Consider the following 23,000-nt stretch of genomic DNA (forward strand, 5'->3'; position numbering starts at 1 on the left):
AGAAAAAGCTTTAAGACAAAGGACCCACAGCACAATCTCACTACAGCACACACTTGCCTTATATCTTTGCTGTTTTTCTCCTAAACTCTAAGGGACCCCATGAGACTTGCAACCAGGGGAGCAGCAGGCAGCGGCAGCTCGTCTTGGGCTTACCCCCTGAACCTGTCTCCAAGGCCCCCTTTTTTCTCTGACTTTCTCCTGTTGCTGCTTCTACCTTAAGCCCTTCCTTCGTTTCACTGTCCCCAGCAGTGAAACATACTCTTAAAATCACCAGGACTCATGTAGTGATATCTTTCCTACACAAAGTCAAGAACCCAAACGCTACCTGCAGGCCCAAGACAGGCCACCCCAGGCCCAGACGCACCTGGTAACAGCTACAGGTGCTTACAATGCTCCCTCATCCAGGGTAAGCCACAGACAGGCCCAGAAATGATGCTGGAGCGTGTTGGTGACACCCACGTGTGGTCGGGCTCCTCCACCCTTCCAGTTGGGCCCATGGGGTTTAAGTGGAAGTCCTTTGTACAATGTTAGGCACACAGCCAGCACCTAACTCCATTAGGGCCATGGCTGCATGAGGCTCACCTGGACAGAGTAGAGGAGGACTCCGGAGCATGTGCCTCTTCCCAGGAAGTTACTTTTTATTGCCCTTGACGCCCTAGCTTGGGTGTGTCTCGTGGGCTAGGAGGGGGACAGACAAGCAGAAAGCAGAAGGCCTGGAGCAGGGTCTTGGGGAGAGGAGGGCTGGAGGCCCTAAGCCTCCTTCTGTAATCGGCCATCCTGTGGGAGACTCCACACCTGGCCTGACTCTGGCCGGCATCTCATGTTAGAAAGAGGGCCGGGCACTCTGCATTTGTGTGGCCAAAGTTGCAGTGTGCGGCGCATGGCTAAACGGCAGACTCTCATCAAAAGCAGATGTTTATCTCCAGATGCCATCCCATTGAGTGCATGGCCTGAACAAATAAATAAATTACTCTGCAATTTCAGAAGAAAGCATTCCTGTCAGGATTGGCTTTCTGTGATTTTCAAAGGAGAAGGTTCCAAAACCGAAATCTGCTTAGATTGGAAATGATACCTCCCTCAAACTCAATTCTTTCCTTATGTTCAGAGTCTGATAGAAATGAGGTACAGATTGAGGCCCTGCTACCCATGTGGTGCTGAAAAGAATCAAGATAAATTCTCTGCAGGAGGAAGTATTCCACTCATTCGTTTGCTGAGCACACTCCCCTGCAAGTGTGGGCGCACCTGGACCCTGCCCTTCTGACCAACCCCCAGGGAGGTGAGAGCCAGTTGATGACCATGGTGGGGCAGAGGGATGAAGTGGCAGCCACCAGGGATTTGGACCTGGGCAGAGGGAGGGCATCCAGGCAGAGGGCAGAGGGGGCAGAGGGCAGGGCAGAGCTTGCTGGTATCTTGCTTCAGCTGGAACCCAGAGTGTGTTGAAGGTGGGAGGGGTGGGTGCTGAGCCACTTTTCTTTAGGAGAGATCTTCAGTAAGCATGGGGTGGGGGGAGCAAAGGATCCACACCTTCCAAGTGCCAGACCTCGGAAGGGAGACCCGGGGGGAGCCCTACAAATGATCTGGAAACAGTAAGTTAGGTGACACAGTGGTACTTGCCCATACTGTAGGGCCCCCAGACAAACACATTTGCACACAGGCTACCCACAGCCTGGGAGGGCATCAGCCAACCACAGGAGGCTCCCGGCCCCTTGCTGAGGGTCCCAACTTCTGACCAGATGTGTGGCCTGCTCCATCCCTAACCTCTGGCTCCTCAGGCCTTGGCCACCAGGATTTGCACAGGAGACTGACCAGGAGGCCTGCCCAGGGCTGGCCTTTTCCCCTCCTGACTCCAGAGCTGTGTTTGGTTAGGGGACACATGCCTGGTACTGTCCACAGGTGCCATGGGGACAGCAGTGAGAGGTGAAAGAGGGAGGGTCCGCCTGGCCCCCAAGGGAAGGGGCCAGTGGGAGAGCGTTCGGTCCTCCTTTCCCAAGCCCACTCATCTTTTCCCTGAGTGACACCCTTGCCCAGAGCTGAGGGAGAGGCTGCCAGGAGCTAAAATGATAAAACACTTAGAAGAAAACATAGGAGTAAATCTTCATGCTCTTGGGTTAAGCAATGGTTTCTTAGATGAGAAAATCCAAAGTATAAATGGCAAAAATAAATAAATAAACTGGACTTCTTTAAAATTAAAATTTTGTGTGTCATAGAACACATTCAGGAAGGTAAAAAGACAGCACACAGCTGTGAGAAGATATTTGCACACCATGTATCTGATGAGAATGTATCAAGAATTTATAAAAATCTTACAACTCAATAACAAAAAGAGAATCGATGTGAAACTATCAAGAATGGAAAGAAAATTCAGTAAAGTAGCATGCAACAACAAACAAACAAACAATAGCCTTCATATATAAAACAATAATCAGAAGCTACCAATATCAGGAGTGAAAGAGGGTCATTACTACAGACATTGAAAGGATAATAAGGGCATATTTACTAATAACTTCATGCCAATAATTCAACAACTCAAATGAAAAGGACAATTTTCTTGAAGAAACAAGGCATCAAAACTCACTCAAGAAGAAACCAGCAGTCCTGTATGTGCTACAGAAGTTGAATTCAGAAAATAAAATTCCAGGCCAAGTTGGTTTTATTGGCCACCCTATAGATGAATCTCAAATGTGTTACGCTAACTAGACTACATATTTGATATTCTGGAAAAGGCAAAACTATATGGGTGGAAAACTAGATTAGTTGTTTCAAGGGGCTTTGGAGGTAGGAGGGCTTGATTACACGGGGGTACAGTAGACTGGGCAGGGCAGTGAAACTCTTCTATAGCTTGACTGTGGTGGTAATATGGCTGTCAAAACTTGCATGATCGGATAAATTTTACTGTGTGTAAGTTATACCTTAACAGAACAGGTTTTATGGCTGAATGGCAGGTCTATAAATAGTAACTGACCTAATAGAATTGAGTGAGCCATAAAGAAAGCTGAAAATGTCATGATCTATGTAGCACAGAGTTCTCAAAAAGAACCAGTATGTCTAGATCTGACTATGGGATGGAATGCTAACCCTAGGAGTATTGGAGGGGGTAGGGGCTATTTGAAAGCAATTACTATATAGCTAAGTCTTCTCCCTACTCCATACCTCTGGACTAACGTAGCTTCCTATTGCAGAAATCTGGAATTTTGTTTTCTGCAGAGAGTAAAACAGGTAATCTACATTGGGGAGTCCCAGGCACAGTTTTTAGGGCCCTGGATGCCAACATTGGAAGATTAGGAGATGATGAACATACTTAATGCAGAATGTTTAGACACAGATACCTTCTACCTAAATGCCAGAACCCTGCAATAAGACCCCTGCCATTCAGGAAAGAATTTTTGATCATCTGTGAAGCTGACAAGCCCAGAAGACATGTTATAAAGATACTGATATCTGCAGCTCCCCATGACTCACCCAGTTGTCTCACTGAGATCAAAGTAAATAAGCCATGTCCACAGCCCAGAGTTTCCCATCGCTTTTTATTCTAATAGTCTTTTTAAAAATTTATCTTTATTGTTGAAAGTATTACAAATGTCCTCTTTTTTCCCCATTGACCCCTTCTACCTCCTCCCCCCCCACCACAACCCCAGGCCTTCACCACACTATTGTCTGTGTCCATGGGTCATGCATACATGCATATAAGTTCTTTGGTTAATCTCTTCCCACCCATACCAGACATCTAAGAAGGGCCTCTAACATGAAAAATAAACACCAAATCAATCACGTTGAAAATCGCAATTTGTGGGAAACAAACTCAGCTGGGAGAAGAAAAAAAATTAAAGTTATGAAGTACTTCCAGTTCTTTGAGGTTTAAGACAAAAATGATGAACACATTCCATTTTATTTATGCCACTAATCACAACACCACAAGTCCCTTACCAAAAGATTCTGTGAGGTGAGTAAAAGGAGGTAGACTAGGTAGGATCTCAGGACTGGAAAGAGAACCCACTGGGGAGCTCCCTGGGGTGTTTCTTTTCCCTGTGTGTCCATCTTGGGGTTACAGAAGCCTGCAACCTGGAAATGCCAACAGCCATCCCCTCTCCACCCCCCCACCCCCCCACCCCCCACACACACTAGCCATAAGAACAGCCAAGGGTCAGGAGAGGGTGGGCCAACATGACAGAAACCTCACCATTCTGCCTGTTCTTGAGGCAAATATGAGGAAAGCTGCACCCCTCTGTCCTCCAAAATTCACTGAAGAAGCTGGCTTCCTTGATGGGAAGCTATGTTCCAAACCTTTTCCCACCAGTAAGGTGGCCCCTGTCGAGCCTATAGACCAAGGTATCTCAACCTCAGCATTACTGACATTTGGAGCTGGAAAATTCATTGTTCTGGAAGGTGTCCTGTGCATTATAGAATGTTTAGCAGCATACCCCTGCAGAGACTTTATAAACTCAACTACCGTTGGAACCACAGTCCACTAAATTGAGCCAGGATATGCATTCTGAATTTACCAGGTTGACTGCCTGCTAAAATAGATTTAAGTGGGAACCAGAGACTTATAAAGTTATACTCAAAATGCACAGGATACAGCTCAAAATTACTTGTCAGACTGAGAACTAGAAAAATCTCAACTCCAATAAGAAAAGACAATCAATAGACATCAAGCTAATACATTGTTTGAATTATTGGACAAAGATTTTAAAGCAGCTATCATAAAAATTCTCCATTGAGCAATTATGAACACACTTGAAATATATTAAACATATTGAAGTGCGAGTAACCATGAAAGAACAGAAATTATTGGCAGTATATAGTATAGATGCTCCTTAACTTATCATGAGGTTACATGCCAATAAACCCATCATAAGTTGACAAGATCATAAGTCAAAAATGTATTTAATACACCTAACCTACCAAACATCATAGCTTAGACTAGCCTAACTTAAACATGCTCAACACTTACATTAGCCTACAACTGGGCAAAATCATCTAACACAAAGCCTATTTTATATTGAAGCATTGAATATCTTGTGTATTTATTGAATACTGTACTGAAAGTGAAAAACAGAATGGTTGTATGGGTATTTCACACAGTTGTAAAGTCAAAAAATCGTTAAGTCAAACCATTATAAGTCAGGGACCATCTGTAAAAGACAAGGGATTAATATCAAGAAATATAAAGATTTCCCAATACCACCTGACCCCACACCCCCATTATCGACCTCCATACCTTCTAATTAATTTTGCTGTGAACCTAAAACTTCTATAAAAAAATAAAATCTATTTAAATATATGTGTAGAGGAAAGGGGGGAGGTAGAAGAGGGTGAAGGGGGGAAGGGTGAAGGGGGGACAAATGGTGATGGAAGGAGACTCGACTTGTGGTGGTGAACACACAATACAATATACAGGGGTACAATTATAGAATTGTACCCCTGAAACCTATATAATTTTATTAACCAATGTCACCCCAATAAATTCAATTAAAAAAAATAAAATAAACCCCAGGGGAAGTAATTTTATGGAAAAGGACCACATCCAAATAAAAGATTAAACAACAAATATATATACACACCTTGAAAAAATGTATACACATCTTGAATAATTATAAAGGCAATGTTTATTAAAATACATTTTCTTTCAAAATGTAATAGAATCAGCTATTAAAGGGTGTATACATTTTTGGGGACACCATGTGCATATATGAAACACCTAGAGGCTGGCAAACTACCTGTTTCTGCGAACTCGTGAATGAAGAATGGTTTTTACATTTTTTTGTGCTTGAGGGAAAACAAAAGAATATTTTGTGAGATGTAAAACTCAAACGAAATTCAAATTTCAGTGTCTATAAATAAAGTTTTATTGGAACAAAGTCCTGTTCATTTGTGTACATCCTGTCAGGACAGCAGAGCTCTGAAGTTTTCAGGGGGCTTCAGTGGTATAGTGTACTTTCCCAGCCCTATTTTCTCTGACGGTCATATAACTTGCTTTGTTCAGTGTCACATCAGTATGATCGAGATGAGGAATTGTGCTTGCACGTTTATTTATAATACTGCCTCATATGACCAAACCCGGACTTGGCTAGATGTTGGGAGACGGTGTGACCTTATCTCCACTGTATCTGGCCAGCTGACCCCGAGAGAGACCCCTGGAGAGCACTGACCACAGCCATCCAGGGAGTGTGATCCCTGGAGACCACTGACCACAGCCGACCCGGGAGTGAGATCCCTGGAGACCACTGACCACAGCTGCCCCGGAGTGAGATCCCTGGAGACCACTGACCACAGCCATCCAGGGAGTGTGATCCCTGGAGACCACTGACCACAGCTGCCCCGGAGTGAGATCCCTGGAGACCACTGACCACAGCCGACCCGGGAGTGAGATCCCTGGAGACCACTGACCACAGCCGACCCGGGAGTGAGATCCCTGGAGACCACTGACCACAGCTGCCCGGGGGTGAGAACACCAGGAGCCTGTCATCCTGGAGGCCGACCACTGGGCGCCTGCGCCTGCGCCTGCGCCTGCGCCCGCCAGTGGGTGAGCGGGTGACCTGCCAGGGCCTCCAGGGCCGTCCTAACGTGCCCGGATGGAGGGGCAGGGGGACACCGCGATTGGCCGAGGCAAAGCCAGGCGTCAGGGTTCGCTCACGCGCGGGAGGCGGTCGCGTTGGGGCTGTTGCGTCCTGCGCGTGCGCGTGTCCTGGGCCCACACGGCGGCAGTCGCGCTTCGGCGGTGTCAGGGCGTCGTGCGCGTGTCAGGCAGCCATCGGGAGTCCAGCGGCCTTCAGCTGTCGCACCCCAGGGGCCTTCAGCCTCATGGTCGCCCCTCTTTTCTGCCCTCGCTCTGGGCCTGGAGCCTCGAGCAAAGCCTGGAGCCTCCTCCTGCTGCTGCTGCTCCTCCTGCCCCCCGCCCGGGATGCAATCATGGCGCACAGGTGCCCCTTCAGGAAGGAGGTGTCGAACCGCAGCGTGGGTAGGACCCCCGCCCCCCCCCCCGTCGGCAGTGGTTCTGGAGGCAGTCCAGCACTTCCTCCCTCCGCGTCCCTTCCCTGTTGGAGACCTTTCCCTTACTTCCCCCTCCCCCTCGCCCGCTCCTACTCCTCTCTCCCCCTCCCTGTGACCCCAGCCTCTCCTCTCCCCCAGACTCACTCTTCTTGTGGGCCGCCAGAGCCTCCCGCCCCTTTGCTTGGGGCCCGGCCTGCTCCTGCGGAGCTGCTGCTCACGCGCTCTGTATCTCTCCATTCAGCCTGCGGCCAGCGTCACATGCCGGGAAAGATCGCAGGGGGCATGGACGCCCCTGAGAAGAAGTGGCCGTGGCAGGTCAGCTTGCACTACGCGGGCTTCCACATCTGCGGTGGGTCCATCATCGATGAGTACTGGGTCCTGTCAGCAGCCCACTGCTTTAGCAAGTGAGTGAGTGGTGCCAGTTGCCACTCCCATGGAGGTCCAGGAACCATGTGGTTGACCACACAAGACGGGTCGAGCTGGGACTACTTGGAATTGGAGAGTGGGGGCCAACACACAGCTCCATCCTGGGTAGCTTCTCCTGGCACAGGGTTGAGGGATCCTTAGGACCATCTGCTCTTTGAGATAAGTGTGGAGCCAAATCATAGGATGAGAGGTGAGGAGAGGAGGCACATCATAGGACAGATGAGGAGACACATCACAGGATAAGAGGGGAAGGGCCACATCATAGGATGAGAGGAGAGGATACATATCATAGGCGGGGATGAGAGGCACACCATAGGGTGAGAGCTGAGGAGAGACTTGCCTCTGGGCAGCCAGCCCACTTTACACCTGACAAGCTCATCTTGGATTGTGGGTGGCTGGCAGGTCCTGATGGTTTCCTGGATCTTCCGTGGGCCTAGGTCAGGACTTCTTTGGGGGCAGTTCTTCCAACAACCAAGTCCCCACTGTCCTGCAACAGATTACTTTTCCATACCTTGGCTGAGAGCCTGGATACCAAGCTGCCATGCTCCAGGCCTCTCTGTGTCTGTGAGCTAGTGGTGGCTCCTCTCCCCAGGTTCAAGATACTTGAGCCATTATATCTTTGTTTTCTGTCCCCACAGGGACAACCACACTGAGGCATTTGATGTGTACGTGGGCCTTGTGCACCTCAAGATCGCAGGCAGTCATACCCAGTGGTTTGAGGTGAATAAAATTGTCATGCATCACACATATGAAGTGTACCACCCTGTTGGAGGTGACATCGCTCTGGTGCAACTGAAATCTCGCATTGTATTTTCTGACTCTGTACTCCCCATCTGCCTTGCAACCCCAGACATGAACCTTCAGAACCTTACCTGCTGGGCTACAGGCTGGGGACTCATCTCCCCAAGAGGTAAGAGAACAAAGTACAACATCAGTCCCTTTATTGGAGTTTGTGGTAGGATGATGGTTCTATGGCACTAAGGAAAGAAAGTGTTCTATCAGTTACAGGGTTGCAGGTATCTGAGGACTATAATCCCAACTTATTTCTCTGTCAGTATGGAGTTTTGCTTTATCCCTGGCTGGCTTTGTTGTATACAGAGAAGTAGTTACTTCTACTTTGAGTGTGGAATTAATATTTAGTTTTTCAAGACCACAAGTTTCAAAGTAAAATTTCCTAAGACTGTAAATTTAACTTAAAGTAATTTTTTTAGCCTATTAAAATAATTATTAGTTATTCTCATTTTCTGCATAAAACCCTAGTATTTCTTTGTAGGTTTGTACCTGGCTACTTTAGAATGTTTATGGCTAAGTAAAAGATGCTTTTAAATTGCATTTGCTAATCAGTCATAGATGTTGATTTTTGCACACTGACCTTGTTTCCAGCCACCTTATGGAACTAATTTTTAATAGCTGGTCAATTGATTATTTGACTGTTCTAGATTTTTTTAAAAGCATGGTTTTTTCAAATAAAAATAAGGTTGCTTCATCCCTTCTTTACCTGTATTCTTTTTTTCTTATCTTATTGCAGTGGCTGGAAACTCCAGTAGAAATGATGCTAGGTCTCCTTTTCTTTTCTTTTAATGGAAATGCTTCTAATAGTTTACAATTAAGTTGATGCTTTGGTCTGGAAATTTTAGACTGATATCTTATACCAGGTTAAGAAAGTTCAAAATCTGGTTTACTTAATTTTTAAAAATATGGTATTGAAGGTAAGATGCTATAGATTAAAATTAGAATGTTTTAACTTTAGGATGTTAAATGGAATTCCCATGATAACCACAAAAAATAGCTATAGAATATACACAAAAGGAAATTAAGTGAAATTAACATTTCACTAAAAAATATGAACTAAGCACAACATAAAACAGAATGCTGGCAATGACGGACAAAAAAGTTATAGAGCATGTAGAAAACAAATTTCACAGTGACAGAAGTAAGTCCCTCTTTGTCAGTAATTACTTCAAATGCAAATGGATTAAAATTTCCAATAAAAAAAAAAAAAACATAGACTGGCAGAACCAGCCATATCCTGTCTATAAGAGACTCACTTGAGATCCAAAGACACAAGAAGGTTGAAAGTGAAAGAATGGAAAAAGATATTTCATGCAAATAGTAACCAAAAGAGGGCAGGAGTGGCTGTACTAATATCAGACAAAACAGACTTTGAATAAAAAAGAGGTTACAAGAGACAAAGACATTATATATTAATAGAGGGCTTACTATATCAAGAATATATGACAATTACAAGCACTTACACATATATGAAACAAAAACTGACAGAATTGGAGAGACAGTTCTAGAAAAATAATTGGAGACTTTACTACCCCATTCACAAGAATGGACAGAACAGCCAGACAGAAGATAAGTAAGGATATCGAGAATTTAAACAACACAATAAACCGGCTAGTATAACACACATATACAGAATACTCCACCGAACACCAACAGCATACAAATTATCTCAAGTGCATTTGGGGAATTTTCAGAATAGACCATGTTAGGTTACAGAGTGAGTCTCAATAGATTTTAAAAGAGAATTATACAGAGTATCTTCTCTGATCACAATGGGATGAAGTTAGAAATCAATAACGTAAAACTGGAAAATTCACAAAATTGTGGAAACTTAACAACACACTTTTAAACAACCACTGTATCAAAGCAAAATATCACAAGGGAAATTGTAATATACTTAGAGATAAAAAAAACAATGAAAACACAACATACTAAAATTTATAGAACACAGCAAAAGTGGTGCTAAAGAGGAAATTTATAACTATAAATGCTTACATTAAAAAATAAGGAAGATCTCAAATCAGCAACCTAACTACAACTTAAGAAACTAGAAAAAGAAGAAACTAAACCCAAAGTTAGCAGGAGGAAGAAAAGAATGAAGATTAGAGCAGAGATAAGTGAAAGAAAGAAGAGAAAACAATGGAGAAAATCAATGAAACCAAGTTGGTTCTTTGAAAACATCAACAAAATTGACAAACCTTTTAGCTAGATGGACTGATTTAAAAAGATTAAACTCAAATTGCTAAAATCAGAAATGAAATTGGGGGCATTATTACCAATTCTACAGAAATAAAAATGATTTTAGAAAGGACTATGAACAACTGTACTCCAACAAGTTGGACAAATTCCAACTAGGCGATGGACAAATTCCTAGAAACAGAAAGCCTACCAAGACTAAATTATGAAGAAATAGATAATCTGACTAGACCTTTAGTAAAGGGATTGAGCCAGCAATCAAAAATCTTTCAACAAAATGATACCCTGGACCTGATGGCTTCACTGGCGGATTCTACCAAACATTTAAAGAAGAACTGATCCCAATCTTTTTAAAATTTTTCCAAAAAAAATGAAGAGGAGGGAACACTTCCTAACACATTCTATGAGGCCAGCATTATCTTGAAATCAAAGGCAGACAAAGAAACTACAAAAGAAAGAAACTGCAGATCAATATCTTTTATGAACATTGATGCAAAAAATTCTCAACAAAATACTAACAAACGAATTCAGCAACATATTAAAATGGTTACACACTGTGACCAAGTGGGTTTTATTCCTGGAGTGCAGGGATTGTTCAACATATGAAAATTGATCAATGTAATACACCACATTAACAAAATGAAGGGTAAAAACCACATACTCATCTCAATTGTTGCAGAAAAAGCGTGCGACAAAATTCAGTACCCTTTCATGATTATAAAAACACTCAACAAAATAGGAATAGAAAAAAAGCCATATAGGAAAAGCCATATAGGAAAACCTACAGCAAACATAAAATTTATGGTGAAAGACTGAAAGTTTTCTTTAAGATCAGGAACAAGGCAAGAATGCCTACTTTCACCACTTCTATTCAGCATAGTATAGAAGTTCTAGCCAGAGCCTTTAGGCAAGAAAAAGAAATAAAAGACATCACACTGGAAATGAAGAAGTAAATGATCTCTGCAGATGATATTGTCTTATATGTATAAAATCCTAAAGACTCCTCAAAAAAGCAATTAGAACTAATAAATAAATTCAGCAAAATAGGATACTAGTGAACACACAAAAGACAGTTGTATTTCTATACAAGATGAAGCATCTAAAAATTACAAAAACAATTATATTTATTCTAGCATCATACTAAGAGCTTCCCAGACAAGAAAAAGCTAAAGGAGTTCATCACCACCAGACCAGTACTACATGAAGTGTTAAAGGACTTTTTGAAGAAGAAGCAGCAGCAGCAGGAGGAAGATGATAAAAAATATGAACAATAAAATGGCAATAAATACATATCTATCAACAATTGAATCTAAAAATCAAAATAAATAAGCAGAACAGAAACAGACTTATAGATACAGAGAACATTTTGATAGTTGCCGGATGGGAAGGGTGTTGGGAGGATGGGTGGAAAAGGTGAAGGGATTTGGAAGTACAGATTAGTAGTTATAGTGTAGTCATGGGGGTGTGAAGTACAGCATAGGGAATATAGTCAATAAAATTCTAATAACTATGTATGGTATCAGATGGGTATGAGATTTTTTTGGATGATCACTTAATAAGTTTTGTAATGTCTAATCACTAGGGTGTATACCTGAAACTAATATAATATTGTATGTCAACTGCAATTGAAAAATTTAAAAATGATTAAAAAAAAAAAATGTACAGGGTACACAGAGGCCAGATGCTGCCTGTTTGAGAGGTTTTAGGAAAGTTTGAAGCATGAGGCAAGAGAGGCTATTTGTATGGAAAAGCCACAGGAAACAGCTTGGGTGGGCCCACAAGTTGGGTGGGGCAGGATCTCAGGGAATCACCAGGGCAGGGCAGACAGTATGAGCCAGGTTGATTGGGGGGAGGGATGTCTCATAAAAGGAATATTGGCCTCTGCTAGAACTTTTCTCTGCGAGAAAGCTGCCCCTCCAGCTCTCTGATGCCAGATAATTCAGTTCCTTCTAATATGTCCCTGGTTCCTTTCAAGCTGCTAGTGAGTCTGAGTAAGTTCTTCAATGGGACCTTTAAGAGGAACTGCCTGGAACTCCAGCAGTCCTCTCTCTCACTCAGCTACAATCCCCACTGGTTTTTATAGTAATAAGTTATGGGGACTTTGCTTCCTGATTCTGGAACCCTGGTCTGGGAGATCTCACTCTTCAGGGGGTACCTTCAAGGCTAAGATATCCCTTCTGATTTTAAACCACCATATGTGGCTGTGGGACCATCCAGTTCAGCATCTCTGCCCCTCCTACCAGTCTTGATGTGGCTTCTTCTTTAAATCCCTAGTTTAAATCCATTCAGCTAGATTTCAGGTGGTTCTGGATGATGTGGTTGTGGGAGGGTTCTAGTACTGCATTTACCTATGCCGCCATAGCTTGGAAGAAGCAGCAAAGCCTGCTTCTGTGCTTGCTGGGCTTGACTCCTCCATTGGTTTCTTTTTGCCATTATACATAATGCTGCAGTGAACATTAATAAACGCTTCTCTTTATTTCCATCTGTGAGGGTATCTTTAATGTAGTGGATCTTGGAGGGTGGGGCAATAGACAGGATAATTCACAATTGAGTGCTGCATTCCTGGGATTTTGGATAATTTTGTATCCCAGATCCCATCATTAAATTCCAGTCATGTCACAACCCAACTATACCAGCATGCATTTACAAATATACCCTGACACGCCTTTCTTACCTCCAAACCTCTGAGGAGAATTTCTACATAGATTATATATCTAGGAGTAGAATTTTTAGATTGTACAACTAGCATATATGAATTTACTAAATATTAAATTGACCTTCAATCTTCACTAACTTATATTACTAATTTGTATCACTAATTTACAGTACCATCAACAGGCATGAATATTTCCTTATACCATACCATTAACACTTAGTGTTATCATGCTGTTTAATTTTGCCAACTTGATGTATGTAAAATGATTTTAACTTGTAGGCCTAATTACTAGAACGTTTTGGCATCTTTTCATGTATTTATTGGCCATTTAGGATTCTAATTTGGTGAATTTACTGTTTATATTATTTATTATTTGGTTGGTTATATTTTTTGTTATTTTCTAATTATTCTAGTTAGATTAAAAGCTAAGCTGTTATAACAAAGAAATCCAAAATTACAGTGGCTCAAACAAGATGGAAGTTATTTCTTATGAAACAGTTGAGAAGGCTCAGCTATCCATGGTCAACTTTTCAATTTCTATTTTAAAAAGCTGAGACTTTTTATTGTGAAGATTAGATTTTGATCTAAATATAGGTATGTACTTTGACATTTTAAATGTATAATTCAATGGCATTAATTACATTCATAATCTTGTACAACCGTCATCATCTGTCTTCAAAATGGTTTCATCACTCCAATGGAAACTCTGTGACCATTAGGCAATAACATCTCTCTCCCCAGCCCCTCTATTTTGCTTTACATCAGTAAGAATTGTCCTGTTCTAGATATTTCATATAAGTGGAAGCAAAAATTGTGATTTTGTGTCTGGCTTATTTCACTTGCATACTGTTTTCAGAGTTCAACAAAGTTGTAGCATGTATCAGAATTGTACTCCTTTTAATGGCTAAATATTCCATTATATAGCATATTTTGTTCATTCACCCATCCATTGATGGACACTTCAGTTCTGCTCATCTCTGAGGTTTGATTGGAGAGTTTAACCCATTTCATTTAAAGTAATTACCAATAGGAAGAACTTCTACCATTTTGCCATTTGTTTTCTCTATGTTGTAAAACATTTTGTGCTTTATTTCCTCCAATGCTGATTTCTTTTGTGTTTAGTTAATGTTTTGCAGTGATCTGTTATAATCCCTTTCATAATTTCTCATGCAATATTTTAGATATTTTCTTTGTTGTTTCCTTGGGGATTACATTTAAAATCCAAAATTTATGACAATCTAGTTTGAATTGATACCAGCTTAACTTTAATAGCATACAAAAACTACAAACCACATATTTGTACATTTGTGTTCCAAACCTATATTTAGAATTATTTTATGCATTCTTCTTTTAAATTTTGTAGAAAATAAAAAGTGGTATTACAAGCCAAAAGGACAAATGAAGGTTTATATATTTGCCCATGTATTTACCTTTACCAGAGTTCTATTAGTTATTGTCTTGTATACTTTCATCTTAACCTGAAGAATGCCCTTTAACATTTCTTCTAAAGCAGATCTAATAATAACAAACCCTTAGCACTTGTTTAACCAAAAATGTCTAATTTCTCATTTTTGAAGGGCAATGTTTGCCAGATCTAAAATTCTCGGTGGACAGTTTTTTCTTCATAGTTTTTGTTTTGTTTTGTTTTGTTTTAGAATCAACTATTGATCTTAGTGAGGATGTCTTACAAATGACAAGTCACTTTTTGCTGGTTTCAAAATTCTTTGTTTGCCTTTAGTTTTTGACAGTTTAATTATGAGTCTCAGTGGGATCTCTCTTTGATTTATTCCACTGGAAGTTTGTTGAACTTCTTGGATTAGAAAATTTATATCTTCCATCAAATTAGGAAGTTTGGGCCTATTATTTCTTGAAATATTTTTCTGGCCCTTTCTCTCTCTCTCCTCCTTCTAGTACTCCCATAAAACATGGTGACTCATTTGATGCTCTTCCACAGGTCTCTTAGGCTCTATTTGCTTTTCCTTTTTTCCTTCCTGTTTCTTAGGTTTTTATAATTTCAGTTGTCCTATCTTCAAGTTTACTGATTCTCTCTTCTGCCTTCTAAGTTACGCTGTTGTGCCCTTCTAGTGCAGTTTTCATTTCAATTATAAGACTTCTCAATGCCAGATTTTCGGTTTGATTCATTTTATAATTTATGTTTATTGGTAGCCTCACTTTGTTCATGTATCATTTTCTTGATTTAATTTAATCCTTTGTCCATGCTTTTCTTGAGCTCGTTGAGAATATTTAAGACAGTTCTAAAATCCTTGGGGACAAGTTTTACCAGTTTATTTTGTTCCCTTGAATAAGCCATATTTCTCTATTTCTTGGTATGCCATATGGTTTTTGTTGTTGCTGAAAACTGGAATACTGAGTTTTGTGCTTTTGAGAATATAATGAGTATTGTATGTAGTTGAGTTTTGAGTATTATAGTGTGGTAACTCTTGAAATCCATTTCTGTCCCTCCCCAGGCTTTTTAAAATTGTTGATAGCTGTAGTAGTCTGTTATTTAATGACTTTCCAAAACTATTTTGCAAAGGCTGTATTTCTCGTCATGTGTAATCACTGAAGTAATTCAGCTACTTTTTTGACATATATTTTCTTGAAAGACAGGAACTAAAAACAAACAAACAAAGCAAGCAAATCTCTTCTCCTGCTTTTTGCAGATTGACTCTGTGCCATAGCATTTCTTCAGCACTTAGCCAGACTTGCACTGAACCTAGGGATCAGCACAAGATAAAACCTTAGGGTCTTTCTCATGTCTTTTCTGAATATTTGTCTTATCTTGGGCATATATATTGACCTCAATTCTCTCAAGTACAGCAGTACTTTTGAATATCTTAATTTCCCAAAGAAATTCTTCCCAGCTCTTCTCCTGGGCTTTAGGCAATCTGTTGTATGGTTTGACAATAATCTTTTGCCCTGGACTTCTGTACATTGTTAGCTTGGCTTGCAGAGTTTTTGAAAAGTACCCACCATTTTTCCAGCCTGAGTTCTGAACTAGGCAAAACAGAGATGAGTGCCTGTGCCAGTCTTTTAGGTAGCCCTTAGACCAATTAAGGCAGACAGGCAGTAATTTGCAAGTAATGTCTACTATGCACCTTCTGCAACCAGGGTCCCATACTGAGAACATGGGCTTCCCTCTTCAAAACTGCCACTGCACTGGCATTGGAGGTAGGGAAAAGACACGTAAAAATGCCCTAAAGCTTTTCTGCCATCTCGAAGATGCCTTTTTTTGGAGTCAGTGTTTGCTTGAATGCTGTGATCCTTTGACTGTTTTCCCAGAGTTCTGAGAAAGTCAATTTTAATACTTTCTGTTTGTTTTTCAGTGTTTCTGTGGGCAACAAAAATACACTTGATTTTGTATGTTTATCTCATATTCTGCAACCTAGTTTTTGTTTTTTTTTAAATATATCTTTATTGATTTCAGAGAGAGGAAAGGAGAGGGAGAGAGAGAGATAGAAACATCAATGATGAGAGAGTCATTGATTGAGCCCACAACCCGGGCATGTGCCCTGACCAGGAATCGAACCCCGATCGCCTGGATCCTAGGTCGACGCTCAACCGCTGAGCCACACCCGGCCGGGCTGCAACCTAGTTTTAATAGTTTTTAAATTTTTTTCATAGATTCATTATTACTTTCTTCATACAATATTATGTTGTCTGTGAACAAAGACAGTTTTACTTCTCACTCTCCAGTCTGGTCTCCTTTCTCTTTCTTGCCTCATTGTACTGGCTTTCACCTCCAGTGCAGTGATAAATAAACATGGTAAAAGTGAATATCTTTGCCTTGTTCCAGATCTTTAGAGGGAAACATTTAGTCTTTCATAAGTGAGGATGATGTTAGGTGTGGGATTTTTGTAGCTTTCCTTTAACAGATTGAGTAAGGTTCCTTTTATTCCTGGTTTATTGAGTTTTTACCATAAATAGGAGTCAGATTTTCTCAAATGCTTGTTATGTATCTGTGAGATGTCTACATGACTCTTGACTTCTATTTTATTAACAAGGTATATTATACTTATTAATTTGGGATGTTGAATCTTGCATTCCTATGATTAATTCCTCTTGATCTTTACATATAATCCTTTTTATAGGTTGCTGGGATCAGTTTGCTAATAATTTGTTTAAATATTTTTTTATCTCATATATGAGAGATATTGGCTGTATTTTTCTTGTGATTTTTGTCTGGCTTTGGTGTCATGGTGATACTGGGTTTTGTTGTATGGTATTGTTTCTTCCTTAAATATTTGATAAAATTAACTAGTGAAGTCATCTGCACCTAGGCTTCCCTTTGTGGAAGGATATCTATCTATTTATTAATTCATTATTTATTGTTAATTTTTTTGTTCTTATACAGGTTTTCATTTCTTCTTAAGTGTAAGGTGTCTAATTTAATGGCACACAGTTGTTAATAATATTTCCTTATAATCCTTTTAATTTCTAAAGAGTCATTAGTAATGTCCCCTCTTTCTTTCCTGGTTTTGGAAATTTGTGTATTCTCTCTTGCTTTGTTTTGGGTTTGTTTGTTTGTTTTTGATTGTTGTAACAAAAAGTTTATCAATTTGAGGTGTTCTATTCAAAGAACCAACTTTTGGTTATTGGTTTTCTAGTTTAGGTTTTCTATTTCAGTGATTCCCACTTTGATATTTACTATTTCTTTCTTTCTGATTGCATTGAGTTTAATTGCTCTTTTCCCCCCTACTTCCCTAAGGTGGGAGCTTAGAATGTTTTGGTACCTTTTTTTTTCAGCATAAGCATTTAAAGATGTAAATACCCTCTAAGCACAGCTTTAAATGCATCCCACAAGTTTTGGCATGTTGTGTTTTTGCTTTCATTCAATTCAAGATATTGTGTCATTCCCTTCATGATTTCTTTAAAGTGTGTTCTTTAATTCTTAAGCATTAGTGAATTACCAAATGTATTTCTATTGTTAATTTCAACTTTAATTCCATTGTGCTTAGAGAATATACTTGGTATAATTTCACACTTTTTGAACATACTGAGACTTGTTTTATGGCCTACTCTATGATCTATCTTGGAAAATGTTTCATGTGTATTTGAAAAGAATGTGTGTCTTGCTGTCATGTTTTCAAGTCTTCTATATTTTTACTGATTTTCTGTGTATTCTATCGGTCATTTAGAATGGAGTACTGAAATCTATAACTATGATTGGTGAATTGTCTATTTCTTTTCAATTCTGTCATGTTTGGTTTATGTGTATTCAGGCTCTGACTGGGTGCATATACATTTATAATTATGTCTTTATGCTGTACTGGCTCTTTTTTTTTCCTTTTCAGTACAAATCAACAGAAATTTATTAAAGTCTACAGTGCGCAAAATACAAAACTAGGTACTAGGTGATTTAGGTGTGAAATTCACTCACACATTCAGATGCAGTACCTGCTGTCCCCCCATATTCCTGAGCCTAATTTACAATGACTACCACCCCCAATCTGGTCATATTCTCTCCCATCCACCTTCAGTTCTTCCCTTTCTCTATTGCATCTGGGAGTCCCACTTCACGAACGTACCTCCATCTTTGTCTCTTAATTTTTCTTTATTTTTTGTAAGTTTTTAAAAAGTTAATCTTTGTTGTTGAAAGTATTACAGGTGTCCCATTTTTTCCCCCCAATTGACCCCCTCCACCTCGCTCCCACCCCCTCCCCAGGCCTTCACCCCGTTATTGACTGTGTCCATGGGTTATGCATATATGCATATAACTTCATTGGTTAACCTCTTCCCACCCTCCACCCCCCTTCCCTCTTCCCTCTGAAATATGATCATCTGTTGCATGCATCAATGTCTCTGGATCTGTTTAGTTCATCAGATTCTTTTGTTCATTAGCTTCTTGTTAAAGAAGACCCTTCAACATTTCCTGTAGTGCTGGTTTGGTGGTGATGAACTCCTTTAGCTTTTCCTTGTCTGAGAAGCTCCTTATCTGACCTTCAGTTCTAAATGATAGTTTTGCTGGGTAGAGTAATCTTGGTTGTAGTTCCATGTTTCCCATCATTTTGAATATTTCTTGCTACTCCCTTCTGGCCTGCAAAGTTTCTGTTGAGAAATCAGCTGACAGTCGTATGGGGGCTCCCTTGTAGGTAACTAACTGCTTTTCTCCTACTGCTTTTAAGATTCTCTGTTTTTAACCTTTGGAATTTTAATGATGATGTGTCTTGCTGTGGACCTCTTTGGGTTCCTCTTGTTTGGGACCCTATGTGTTTCCTGGACTTGTAAGTTTATTTCTTTCCCCAGGTAGGGGAAGTTTTCTGTAATTATTTTTTCAAGTAGGTTTTCAATTTCTTGCTCTCTTGCTTCTCCTTCTGGCACCCCAAAAATATGAATGTTGGGCCTCTTGAAGTTGTCCCAGAGGCTCCTTATACTATCTTCATATTTCTGGATTCTTTTTTCTTTTTGCTCTTCTGGTTGGGTGTTTTTTGTTTCTTCATGTTCCAAATTGCTGATTTGATTCTCAGTGTCCTCTACTCTACTATTGATTCCCTGTAAATTATTCTTCATTTCAGTTCATGTAGCCTTCATTTCAAATTGGTACTTTATTATGTCATCGATTTTCTCAATTACTTTCGTCATACTCTTACTAATATGCTTGAGCATCCTTATAACCATTATTCTGAACTTTGTATCTGTTAGCTTGCTTGGATCTATTTCATTTAGTTCCTTTTCTAGAGATTTCTTCTGTTCTTTCCTTTGTGACATGTTTCTTTGCCTCCACATTTTGGCTGCTTCCTGGTGTTTGTTTCTGTGTTTAGGTAGAGCTGCTATGTCTCCTGGAATTGGTAGAGTGGCTTTGTGTAGTAGGTGTCCTTTAGGGTCCAGTGGCTCAGCCTCCCCAGTCACCTGAGCTGGGCCTTGTAGGTGCTCCCCTGTGTGGGCTGCGTGCAGTCCTGTTGTAGTTGAGCCTTGGCTGCTGTGGTGTCACTGGGAGGAATTGACCCCCAGGCCAATCAGCTGTGAGGACCAGCTGCAACTACAGCCAGAGAGCTGCTGTGCTGGACACACCCCTATGGAGCAGGATTAACTTCAGTGGAGCTTTGGTGTTCACCAAGTGCACCCCTTAGGTGTGTCACCTGTGGATGTGGTAGGGTTGTAATCCAACATGGTCGAGTCTGACCATCAGGTGCACTGTCTCTGAGGCCTCCCGGAAGGTGCAAAGTCAGCCTGTGCCAGTGCCTTGCCCAGGGCCACCCAGCATGAGCTACACAGCAAACCGTAGATGGCTGCTACTTGTGCTGGGCTTGGAGGTGTCCAGGAGAGGCCAAGCTATGAGCCAATGCAGGCTGCCGCTAGTGCCAGGCCTGGGGCCACTTATCAAGCTGTATGGGGCCCGCTGCTGCTTGTTTGAGAGATTTTAGGAAAGTCCTAAGCGTGAGGCTCGAGAGGCCACTTGCACAGAAAAGCCCCTGGAAATGGCCTGGATGAGCTTGCAGGTGGGGGGGGGGGGTCTGGGAATCATGGGGCGGGGCCAAAGGTGTGAGTCAGGTGCTGGTGATTCAAATATGGTGCCTGCCTGCCGGCTGTGTGTGGGGAGGGCTCGCCAAAGGAGCAATGGTCTCTGCCAACTCTTCTGCCTGGGAGAAAGCTACCCCTCCACCTCTCACCCGGATTTCAGGCAGGTTAGTTCCCCAGGTCCTTTCCAGCTGCTGCCCAGCGCTGGGCTCAGAGGGAGCACGTCTGAGTGAGTCCGTGCATGGGCCCTTTAAGAGGAGCTGCTGGGGCTCCCGCAGCCTCTGAGACCCTCAGAGACAGTCCCTGTTGGTTTCACAGCCCGGAGCTGTGGGAACGTCTCCTCCCAGCCCTGGAGCCCTGGGCTGTGGGCCTGCTGTGGGAATGGGAGCCCTCACTTCTCTGGGAAACCCCCACCACCGAGATTCCCTCCAGGGTTTCAACCGTGGCACCAGGTGTGGGCCCTTGGCTGAGTATCTGAGATTCAGCCCTGATCCACCTGCCTCTCCACCCCTTCTACCGCTCTTGATGCTCCTTCAGCTCCCTGGTTGTAGGGCTTCTGTTCAGCCGGATTTCAGGAGGCTCTGAGTAATGGTGGTTCTGTATTTTAGTTGTAATTTTGATGTGGTTGCAGGAGGCGGCAGCGGGTGCAGCTGTTACCTATGCCGACAACTTGTTTTCCTCTGTTTATTTTTAAATTGATTTAGAGAGAGAGACCGAGAGAGGAACGTTGATGTGAGAGGAACATCGATTGGTTGCCTCCTGTACAAGCCCAACGAGTGATAGAACCCAAAACACAGGTATATGCCCTGACTAGGAATCAAACCCACAACCTTTTGGCATACAGGATGATGCTCCAACCAACTGCGCCACCCTGCCAGGGCAGATTTTCTCTCTTTTTAAGGCTATTATTCTATTGCATGGACAGACCACATTTTGTATATTCATTCATCCATTGATGAACACTTGGGTTGCTTCCACGGACACTTTGTGATTGTGAATATTGCTATTATGAATGTGGGTATGCCAATATTTTTTGAGACCCTGCTTTAAAGTCTTTTGCGTACATTTTAGTAATGTAGAGATTGCTAGTTCACATGGTAATTCTATTTTTTAATTATTTGACGAAGCACTGCACTGTTTTCCACAGCAGCTGCACTATTTTACGTACCTGCCAAGAGTGCCTAAGGGTTCCAATTTCTCTACATCTTTACTCACATTTTCTATTTCCTATTTTTAATTTTTAATTATTTTTCAGTTGCAGTTTACATACAATATTATATTAGTTTCAGGTATACAGCATAGTGGTTAGACATTTATATAACTTATGAACTGATCCCACTGAAGTCTAGTAACCACCTGATGCCATACATAGTTATTGTAATATTATTTACTGTATTCCATATGCTGTACTTTACATCCCTGTGACTATTTTGTAACTGACAATTTGTACTTTTTAATCCCTACACCTATTGCATCCAGGCCTGAAACCCCCTTCCCATCTAGCAACAATCAGTTTGTTCTCTGTATCTATGGGTTTGTTTCTGTTTTGTTTATTTTGTTTTTCAGATTCCACAAATAAGGAAAATCATATGGTATTTGTGTTTCTCTGTCTGATTTACTTCATTTAGCATAATACCTTCTAGGTCCATCTATGTTGTCACAAATGGTAATATTTCATTTTTTACGGCCAATAAGTATTTCATTGTACATATGTAGCACTTTTTTATCCATAAGTCTATCACTGGACACTTAGGTTGCTTCCATATCTTGCCTATTGTAAATGAAGCTGCAATGAACATAGGAGTGAATATATCTTTTCAAGTGTGTGTTTTAGATTTCTTTGGATAAATACTCGGATGTGAAATTGCTGGGTCATATGGTATTCTATTTTTAATTTTTTGAGGAACCTCCATACTGTTTTCCATAGTGGCTGCACCAGTTTGCAATCCCACCAACAGAGCATGAGTGTTCCCTTTTATCCACATTCTCGCCAACACTGGTTGTTTATTAATTTATTGATGGTAGCCATTCTGACAGATGTGAGGTAATATCTCATTGTGGTTTTAATTTGCAATTCTCTGATGATTAGTGACCTTGAGCATCTTTTAGATCTATTGGCCATCTGTGTGTCCTCTTTGGAGAAATGTCTATTCAGGTCCTTTGCTCATTTTTCTTTCTTTTTTATTAATCATTTTTAATTTTTCAGTTATAGTTGACATATGTTATTATTTTAGGTGTACACCCTAGTATTTAAACATTACATAACTTACTAAGTGATCATCCCAATAAATCTTGCTCCCATCTGACACCATACACAGTTAGAATAATATTGACTACATTCCCTATGCTGTACTTCACATCCCCATGACTATTCTGTAACAACCAATTTGTTAATCCCCTCATCTTTTTCACCTGTCCCCCCAACCCCACTCCCATTTGGCAGCCGTCAAAATGTTCTCTGTATCTATGGGTCTGTTTCTCT

At 41.1% G+C, this 23,000-nt stretch overlaps 1 protein-coding gene across 1 annotated transcript; it reads left to right on the plus strand.

The window, feature by feature from the left end:
- Positions 1 to 6,909: 6,909 nt before the first annotated feature.
- Positions 6,910 to 16,350, plus strand: PRSS38 (serine protease 38; the record flags this gene model as incomplete). Its single annotated transcript, XM_081135483.1, has 5 exons — positions 6,910 to 6,958; positions 7,232 to 7,394; positions 8,055 to 8,326; positions 16,172 to 16,231; positions 16,343 to 16,350. The coding sequence occupies 5 exons, from the start codon at positions 6,910 to 6,912 to the stop codon at positions 16,348 to 16,350; spliced, it is 552 nt and encodes a 183-aa protein (XP_080991609.1).
- Between the last annotated feature and the right edge of the window lie 6,650 nt (positions 16,351 to 23,000).

The sequence above is a fragment of the Miniopterus schreibersii genome (genome assembly GCF_964146895.1).
Source record: "Miniopterus schreibersii genome assembly, chromosome: 4".
Lineage (NCBI taxonomy): Eukaryota > Metazoa > Chordata > Mammalia > Chiroptera > Miniopteridae > Miniopterus > Miniopterus schreibersii.